This window comes from Bombus terrestris, unplaced genomic scaffold, assembly GCF_910591885.1.
Source record: "Bombus terrestris unplaced genomic scaffold, iyBomTerr1.2, whole genome shotgun sequence".
Classification (NCBI taxonomy): domain Eukaryota; kingdom Metazoa; phylum Arthropoda; class Insecta; order Hymenoptera; family Apidae; genus Bombus; species Bombus terrestris.
The window spans coordinates 6,367,687-6,378,481 of record NW_025963552.1 but is presented as its reverse complement, the minus strand read 5'-3'; the positions used below and the strand labels follow the sequence as shown (position 1 = coordinate 6,378,481).

The following is a 10,795-nucleotide window of genomic DNA, read 5'->3' as shown; positions in this document are numbered from 1 at the left end:
GAAACTAGGAAATTGAACGACGAAACGAAAGGCGACGTTTATCCCCTGCCTAATATCACGGTTGACTCGGCAAGAATACAAAAGCAAGGTTCCACGAATTTTGTGAACATTTCAAATATAATACGAAAAGAGATAGCGAGCGTATCACCCTCAAAAACTTCTATAAAACCATCAGAAAGTAACTTTATCGAACTCAAAGTCAAGCCATTAAATTCTAAGAAAACTCAGACTATAGAGAATAAAAGTATAGCCATCCCTAAACTCAAAACAGAATCTATAAGCAAAAAGGTTTGTAATAAAAATTCAAAGAATAATTCTAAATCTACTGAAAATATTCCTAAACGTCCCATACAAGTAATTAATAAATTACATATAATAAGCACTTCCAGTGAACCTATTCATTCTAAAAAAAGTAGAGAAAACTCAACAGGTTGTGAATAAAATAAATAAAGAAGGGAAAGGGGTGACCGAGGAAAAGAATTCTAAACATATTCAGGCTGGAAAAACACAAGTTAAACGGGCTCAAGGAAATCGAAAAGAAGAAAATAGAGAATCACCAGTCGAAGGCGCATATGAAACCTTGAGTAAATACGCTAGCCATTGGATTACAATTGGAGTAAAAATACTTCATTGGTTACTATACCTAGTGTCTGATGTAGCCAGCAAAAATGCTGATCTAATGATTCCTCTTGGAAACTATAGATGGTATCATACTATACTATATCCAAAATATTTATGGTTTAATATAGCTATGGCATTTACAAGACTTCGTATTTTGAATGCTATTAACGAACAACTTGATAATTGGTTCGGTGATAGTAAACTTGCGTCTTGGCGCAAAATAAAAACCAAAATGAAAAAAAGGAAGAAAGTAGTAATTAGATATATGGTAGTCTTGAACCCAATGCAACAAAGGTTATTAGTTCGCAAGGAAAATGGATATATACTAACGATTCGAGATTTACACGAAGGAATAAAATTCTCCCCACACGAACTAGTCTTTGGGCACTTAGCCAGAGAACCTACTGGCGAGATGATAACCAAGGAGAATATGGAACCAACATATGCAGAGTATCTCAGAGACCTGTTCGATAAAATCGTCACCGTTCAACAAATGGCAAGAGAAAATCTGATAAAATCCAAATTAAAGTCAAAAGAATACTATGACAGACGAATCAACCCGCAAAATTTCAAAATAGGAGATCTAGTATATCTATTAAAGGAACCCAAAAGAGGAAAATTTTCCGACCAATATTCGGGACCGCATAAAGTGTTAGAAATTTTAGAAAACCAAAACGTCATGATTGAAGTGAAAGGGATTCCGCGAACAGTGCACTGAAATAAGTTATTAAGCATAACCGAAATAAACAATAAACGAAACGTTTTCAGAAGGTAACACAGTACAGTAGTATGTAGTGTAGTGCTGCTCGTCGAATAATGCGGATAATGGAAACCTAAAAAGAAAAGGAAATTACTATGTACTTTCTAAACATTACTCAAATATAAAATGTATTAATTCAATAAAGTGATTAAAACGGTGAAAGTGAAAAGTACCTTGTGAACAATTAACTATTGTAAAAGGAAGTGTATATGCAAAGACAGGCCATAAGCCCATATTCGTAAAACATAACGTATGACAGCCATCTGAAACAAATGGAAGAATTAACCTCAATTACCTTAATACAAAATATAATAGTACTAAACGATTATAACAATATCGTGGTTAAACCAAAGTAAGTGCGACACTGCTTGTCGAATAGTGCAGATAGTGGAAACCTAAAAATAAAAGAAAGATTACTATTTGTGTTCTATAAAACGTGTTAATTCAATAACATAATTAAAGGCAGTGAAAGTAAAAAGTACCTAGTCCACAATTAATCATTGTAGAAGGAAGTGTACATGCAGGAATTCCACAGAGATAAATTATGGATCCACTCCGTAGAACATAGAATACGACTGCCAGCTGAAACGAATGCAAGAACTGGCCTCAATTGCCTTGACATATATGAAAAGAAATAATACTATTAAAACTTACAACAAAATTGCCAATTACGTTGGGTAGGTGTCTTGCGTGAGCGACGTAGCGTGTAGACTTGGAGAATAAAGACGAAGTAACTATGAACAGTAATAATATAGTGTACAAGTTCTAATCTATAATACATGAATTAGTCTCGACTTACATTACACGATTATTATTATACCTCACATATAGAAACAGATTTGTAATGCACAATAGCGGTCGCTCACACAATGCACTACGTGCATATTGAATTAATTAACTAAATGATATGTTTATACTCACAAATATAGGATGAATAAAGGTATCTGTATCAAGTATTTTGAATATAATGAAAACCGGATGATGCCTTACACACGGTAACGCAGCATCGAAGGAATAGGATTTGAGAAACTACAAACGGTAATAATTCAATAAACAAGTTTTAACCAATAATACGTAGATTAGCTCAAAAAATTATACTATACAAATATGAAATAATGATAAATCACAAGTACTAAGTAACAACAAATTAATAGGGAAGATATAGAAATAGCTAATAAAATAGAAATAGGCTAGAAATTAATCAAGATACATTAGCCGTGCATTAATAATCAAACATGATTAAAATTAGGAATTATCATATTGTGTTAAGCTATTACAGCATTACTATACTAAATTACGTATAAAGAAATAAGGTTATACTACACAGTGATGACTGGTGACACTATGCACGCATTAGATTAAACCAATTAAACAAAAGCTACATAAATATAAACTACCTTATAATTAAACAGTGAAACGATTCTATTAGTAATTAATATTTTCGACAACGATATAATCCACACGCTATTACATTAAAATAACACACAGTATATATACACATATTACAACAAATACAAAACAATGTTAAATTAAACATACACATTACGACGAACACAAAACAACACCGTTGACACTTCACTAGAACGGAGTTGAAACTAAGTAACAAAACAATTATTACAATATCAAACAAATTTACAAAATACCACACTCTTATTTAAGACGTACACAAACATCCATTTTGTAAAATCCGTCGCGAGCGTGAAGCAGTTCTCACGCATGCGCAATGAACTACATGCAATAATTATACACACTAAAATAAATACAGAATAATATTATTCCCACTTCAATTATACGTCAACTACTAAAATAAAGTCACAAATAATTAACAAATAAATAACAAAAACCGCATTAATAAAATTCACCATATACTAGAGACATTCATGAACGGCCATCTTAGATTGTCACGAATAGGGAATAGTCCTTACGCACGCGCAATGAAACACATATACATAAATAATATTAATTTTATTTGAATTACACGTCACCTACTAAAATAAAGTTAAAAATAATTAACAGATAGATAATTAATTCGATATTGGCAAAAGTCACCACATATTAGGGACATCCACCACCAATCAACGCATGTATGTAGTAACTTTAATACTTTACAAATAAATTATATTTTTAATAAAAAATAATAAAAAGACGGGTACGATAATCTAGACTTAGGCTATCGCGACCTATACGAAGACCCTCCAACACGTTTTTATGCACACAAATTAAAAGAGCGCGTTGTAGATTGTGTGAAATACAAATAACAAAACTCCAACCCGCGATATTTTGTCTGCAATGCATAAATGTCAATCTTAAAACGACACAATAACCCCAAAGAAATCTTTTGATGTAAGGAATTGTAGTTCGCGCTGTTGCCCGTTAGGATGGACCAACAACCAATCGCAACTACATCTGCTACGATCAGTCAAATTTCCTTCGGAAATTTGAACACCAAGGACGGGGGTGTCACGTCCCGCGTTCCGCACGTGACGCCACGAACCAATAACTTATGAATAATTAAACACGACCAATAATAATAAATTAACTAATAACTAACCAATCAAAATAAAAAGAATTATACGACAGACAATCAAAATGAAATAAATGAATCAATAAGAAGAAACACTACAACCAATCAGCAATGGCATATAAAATACAAATAAAATGAAATAATTAAATGAACCAATAAATAAAACAAGCCTCGATTCAAATGTATGAGATTTCTCTGCGAAAACACATGTGTATACACACACGTGTATGCATATCTGTGTGTGACCTACTTCGTGAATCTGAATAATTGGTAATCTAATAAAATATAAAAGAAATAAAATATATATAATAAAATATACTACACTACATCAGCATTCTAATAAAAGTGAAAATTGTATACAAGATTGCTCTGCGACACACACATATATAGATATACACATGCATACGCGTATCTTTGGGAAAAATTCATAATATATATATATATGTCGGGTTGGCGTTACGATTAGAGTTAGGGTTAAGGGCGTAAACGAATTCCTATTGACACTAGACGTGATCACTATGCAATAGAGGAGATATTTACTAGTGCAAACATGACCATGTTGGAATTGGACAAGTAATCGCGATAAATTGATACTCGAGAAGCTAATGAAAATGATCCTAGGCTCAATAACGAATCCACGGTCAACGGGATGACGAACTCTACGCTTCTTTAGCGTCTAAGTTGTACTCAATGTTAATGCGTGGGGCAATCACTACGTATCCGAGAGTTACTTGAATCGTCGTCGAGATCGTACCGGAGAGTAACTCTCCGTCTCGACGATGCCGTCGAGGAAAACTATAATGGGTGGGTCTAAGGACATGGGATCCTCGGATTCGTCAAAGAAAGCTTTCGTTCCAAAGGTGAGGGAAATTAGCGCTATTGCTAATTGGTCGATCTCCATATCGGCGTTTTGAAAGAGATGCTGGCCGCCCTTGAGGGGAGGTTGTTGACGGGGGGCAACGCTCGTGGAGGATAGGTTTCTCCTATCTTCCCGTAGTTGCAACAAAGTCTATTTGACGGACTTCGCTTGACTAAATCTTAAGATCTATAGCGGGTCCTCACGTTAGCTAAACATACGCCACAAAGGCATGCCGACACCCGGCGATCATCTTACCCGGAGGACAAAATCTGCGTGTGGCGGGCCGCGGGATAGAAACTATTGAAGTATTTACTGCCACGTGTCGCTACGACTATTTCTTTTAAGGAGAGGTATAGAGTTACTCTGTGCCTTTGTTAGATAAAACGTTCATCCCTTTGACCGCGGCTACGTTCGGCGACTGATTGTCGCCTCGAGCCCAAGCTCATGATCATAAATCTCGAACAATCGGAGCGGCATTTGTTTAATCCAAGTTACAGAGTTGCGGTATTCCCGCGAATCCAAGGAGGAGCTCCGGCGTTCTTTCATCTCCGACATATATATATATGTATGTATACGTTATTAAACCATTAAAACGCAAAGAAATAAATATATAGAATTACATTTCTACGAACCCAGAGAATTATATACGAAATCCACATTATGGAATATTCAACCAATTAACGATCCGAGAAACAATGAGAATAACAATACACGCACATATACATATGCATATATATATTTTACATAATGGAAAATTACATTGTGAAATGTATATATATATATACACATATTATTATATCGAACAACTACTCATCTAATATACAAAACCACCTTGTGAAAATTACATTACTGAACATTCAACTAAACCAACTGAAGATTTAATATAATAATATATAATAATATAATAATATATATATATATATATATATATATATACATAGATATGTGAAATATCATCGTTGTATATAACCAGAAACAATACAAATGTCACACGACTTCTTCAACAACTTCGACTCTTCGTTCCTGCCGACAACACCTCACACGATGACTGCGTCTTCTAGGGCCACTTACGGATTCTTTACAATTCTTCTTCTTCTTGCACTGAAATATCATATGCAGTGAATAAAACACGAAAGAAGCAGGATGAACTAAATAAAAGAAATCATAACAAGATACACACCGAGACAGTCCGCATGGGAACCTCTGACAAAGATACCTCCGTATCTATCATTAAACGCATAATAATCAAGATGCACAAACCTCATTTGGAAGTCGACACCACTCACAGCGTGCCAATGCAAGGGAGGAAAACGAATGAAATTGTATTTCGTGAAGACGTTTCACCACTTTCCATAGATCAGAAACTGGAGTTACACAACTAATAACATAATAACAAGAAAGTAATATAAAATATACACGATTTAATATATAGCAAATATGGACATATAAATCTACAAGGAGCAAACTATATCTCATATTGTCAAATAAAACCAAATTGTCAGAAGATCATCAGGACACGACGCCAACGAAGGTGCCACTGTGCCTATTTGGATGGAAAACCGCCCCTTCAGCATCATCCTTTGCACATATTCACACACGCACGTCGATCACGTCATCTCGTACCATTCACATATCTTCCTCCTCTTGCGCTAAAACAAATTCACAAGTTTAAGGAAACAAACGATATGCGAAACGAGATAGAATACTAAAAACACATACTCACACAGTTCGCACCGGCGCGGACCGCTTTCGTGTCCATGACTCAACATAACCTGTAATCATCAAAATCCACGTTCTCTCATGGAAACTCTAAAAACCTGCAGCATTGCGATTCCCGCCGGAACGAACTGTCACGCGACTGTCATCCCATTGGGGATGTCATTATAAAAAGCGTAGCGACACAATTCAAAGGAGAGTAATTGTTAGCGGGTCAGTTGAATAAAAGAATAGAGTAACATTAATTGTTAGCGTTCGGGAGAATTTAGTGAAAATAAAGAGAGTAATTGTTAGCGGGTCAGTTGAATAAAGGAATAGCAAAGAGTAATTGTTAGCGTTCAGTAGAATTTAGCGAAAATAGAATAGATTAATTGTTAGCGTTAGCGTTAGCGATTAATTGTTAGTGGTTCAGTTAAAATAAGAGAATAATCGGAGTTTAGGCCACTGGTCAACGATCACCACGTTTTGGCTAACCTGCTATGCGCAGGGATACTAGCACGGGAGAGGATTGTTTGGAATAAACAATTATATTATAAATAATTATTACTGGCGGAATTAATGACGAATTATACTAATTATTGATATTATTTATTATTTTAATTATTAATTATTAATAATAATTAAAAGTTGACTCACCTGACGTTGGTCTCCGCTGGGGTGATGCCGGTTTTACAAAGATTGACACTTCTATAATTTTTGTTTTAATCTTTATTTGACTTGAACAGTGTAAACAACAGTGTGTCCGGACGTGTTTAAAAATTCGAAATTCTAACACAAAAACTTGAGCCAACTATTGTTTTAATTCTAACTGACTAATAACAATTATTTTATAATTCGAACTGACTAATAACATTTATATCTCGTAACTCTTAAACTCGAACTGGAACGAGCAATTATTCTCTAATCCTAACTTAAATTCTAATTAAATCAACTGAACGAACTGATATCAGACTCACTCAAATTCAATTGAACGACTAATATTAATTATCTGCTTATTTTACCGAAACGAACCGATTCAACTAATATCGATTATTCCGATTATTCTCTTATTTTAACTGAACCACTAACAATTAATCGCTAACGCTAACGCTAACAATTAATCTATTCTATTTTCGCTAAATTCTACTGAACGCTAACAATTACTCTTTGCTATTCCTTTATTCAACTGACCCGCTAACAATTACTCTCTTTATTTTCACTAAATTCTCCCGAACGCTAACAATTAATGTTACTCTATTCTTTTATTCAACTGACCCGCTAACAATTACTCTCCTTTGAATTGTGTCGCTACGCTTTTTATAATGACATCCCCAATGGGATGACAGTCGCGTGACAGTTCGTTCCGGCGGGAATCGCAATGCTGCAGGTTTTTAGAGTTTCCATGAGAGAACGTGGATTTTGATGATTACAGGTTATGTTGAGTCATGGACACGAAAGCGGTCCGCGCCGGTGCGAACTGTGTGAGTATGTGTTTTTAGTATTCTATCTCGTTTCGCATATCGTTTGTTTCCTTAAACTTGTGAATTTGTTTTAGCGCAAGAGGAGGAAGATATGTGAATGGTACGAGATGACGTGATCGACGTGCGTGTGTGAATATGTGCAAAGGATGATGCTGAAGGGGCGGTTTTCCATCCAAATAGGCACAGTGGCACCTTCGTTGGCGTCGTGTCCTGATGATCTTCTGACAATTTGGTTTTATTTGACAATATGAGATATAGTTTGCTCCTTGTAGATTTATATGTCCATATTTGCTATATATTAAATCGTGTATATTTTATATTACTTTCTTGTTATTATGTTATTAGTTGTGTAACTCCAGTTTCTGATCTATGGAAAGTGGTGAAACGTCTTCACGAAATACAATTTCATTCGTTTTCCTCCCTTGCATTGGCACGCTGTGAGTGGTGTCGACTTCCAAATGAGGTTTGTGCATCTTGATTATTATGCGTTTAATGATAGATACGGAGGTATCTTTGTCAGAGGTTCCCATGCGGACTGTCTCGGTGTGTATCTTGTTATGATTTCTTTTATTTAGTTCATCCTGCTTCTTTCGTGTTTTATTCACTGCATATGATATTTCAGTGCAAGAAGAAGAAGAATTGTAAAGAATCCGTAAGTGGCCCTAGAAGACGCAGTCATCGTGTGAGGTGTTGTCGGCAGGAACGAAGAGTCGAAGTTGTTGAAGAAGTCGTGTGACATTTGTATTGTTTCTGGTTATATACAACGATGATATTTCACATATCTATGTATATATATATATATATATATATATATATATTATTATTATATTATTATATATTATTATATTAAATCTTCAGTTGGTTTAGTTGAATGTTCAGTAATGTAATTTTCACAAGGTGGTTTTGTATATTAGATGAGTAGTTGTTCGATATAATAATATGTGTATGTATATATATGTCGGGTTGGCGTTAAGATTTGAGTTAGGGTTGAGAGCGTGAAACGAATCCCTATTGGCGCTAGACGTGATCATTATGCAATAGAGGAGGTATTTACTAGTGCAAATATGACTATGATGGAATTGGACACGTAATCACGATAATTAGATACTCGAGAAGCTAATGACAATGATCCTAGGCTCACTAACGAATCCGCGGTCAAGGGGATGACGAACTCTACTTTTCTTCAGCGTCTAAGTTGTACTCAATGTTAATGCACGAGGCAATCACTACGTATCTAAGAGTTACTTGAATCGTCTTTGAGATCGTACCGGAGAGTGGTTCTCCATCACGGTAACGCTGTCGAGGAAAACTATGATGGGTGTGCCCAAGGGCACGAGATCATCGGATTCGTGGAGAAAAGCCTTCATTCGGAAAGTGAGGGAAATTGGCGTTACTGTTAATTGGTCAATTTCCATGTTGGTGGTTAGGGAAGGGTGCTAGCCGCCCTTAAGAGAAAGTTCGAGAAGAGGAAGCGTCGTTCGTGAGAAAAATAGATTTCTTCTATTTTCTCGTAGTTGGGACGAGGACTGTTTGTCGGTTTGAAGGACTTTAGTTAAACAGATCTTAAGATTTATAGCAGGTCCTCGGGCTAGCTGAACATGTACTGTGGAGACGCGTCGACATCTGGTAATCATCTTACTCAAAGAATAGAGTCTGCGTGTGGCGAGCCACGGGACAGAAATCGTTGAAATGCTTACCGTCGTGCCCCGTCCTAAGTATTTCTTTTAAGGAGAGCTATAGAGTTACTTCATGCCTTTGTTAGACAAAACGTTCATCCCTTGACCGCGACTACGTTCGGCGACTGGTTGTCGCCTCGAGCCCGAGCTCACTATCATAAATCTCAAATAAGTACAGTCGAATCGAATGACAACAGTTTCTTAATTCGGCTATGGTGAAATCTAAATTACAATACTAGGGGTCTTCCCAAAGTTCCGAAGGGAAGATTCCAGTATTTTTTCATCTCCGACACGGCCATTCTGACTATCACACGTCCTCGTGTGTAACTAAAATATTGAGTTTCCTAACATTAGACTCGATACAATTGACATTATTCACAATTTAACTAGATGTTCGAATAAGGCAAGGGTCCAGTGTAGCAACAAATCCTGTTCGGGGGTTTGGCAGCAAGGAAATAAAAGATAATGAAAATTAATAGCGTTATAGTTAGTATTCAAGGTGATAGTTGCATCCTGCAGGTTATTAGTCGGATCGTAACGGCATGATGGACCATTTTCGATTTCGCACTCCAAAGGATCTCGGTCTTCTAGATCGTGTGAGCACATAGAGCCTTGTTCCACGGTTTCACCGAGTTTTACCATATTGTTGCCCCGAGATGCATGCGAACCACACCGCATATTCTCACTGAGCCTTATCATACTGTCGCCCCGAGATGCATGCGAATCACATCGCATGTTCTCACTGAGCCTTATCATACTGTCGCCCCGAGATGCATACGAGTCACATCGCATGTTCTCACTGAGCCTCATCACACTGTCGCCCCGAAACACGTGCGAACTCGCTCTGCCGGGTGTTAATGGCATAGTGCTACTGATCTTCCGAGATCGAAGTGCTCATATCGTCATGGTCACTGTTGTTGCCTTCACTACAGACATCCAACTCGGCAGGGGTGCAACCATCTGGCATTTTCCTCAACCTGTCGTGACTGTATTTGTACGATCGCTTACCGTCTAATGTCTTTAGGATATACCTGTCCCCTTCCAAGACTTCTGCTATTACAAGTGGACCTCTAAATTTTGGATCTAGTTTGGTTTGATTCCTTTCCTCATTCTTGCGTAATACGAAATCAACGAAGTTAAACCTAACCGCTTAAGCTTTAGCTTTGTCAAATCCATCCT

General features: G+C 36.5%; 1 protein-coding gene across 1 annotated transcript; it reads right to left on the bottom strand.

Moving 5' to 3' along the window:
• Positions 1–1,560: 1,560 nt before the first annotated feature.
• On the bottom strand, positions 1,561–3,979 carry LOC125386977. The gene is made up of 5 exons (XM_048414162.1): positions 2,921–3,979; positions 2,036–2,115; positions 1,864–1,981; positions 1,730–1,776; positions 1,561–1,644 (listed from the first exon to the last, which is right to left on the bottom strand). The coding sequence occupies exons 1-5, from the start codon at positions 2,922–2,924 to the stop codon at positions 1,570–1,572; spliced, it is 324 nt and encodes a 107-aa protein (XP_048270119.1). The 5' UTR covers positions 2,925–3,979; the 3' UTR covers positions 1,561–1,569.
• Positions 3,980–10,795: the final 6,816 nt, after the last annotated feature.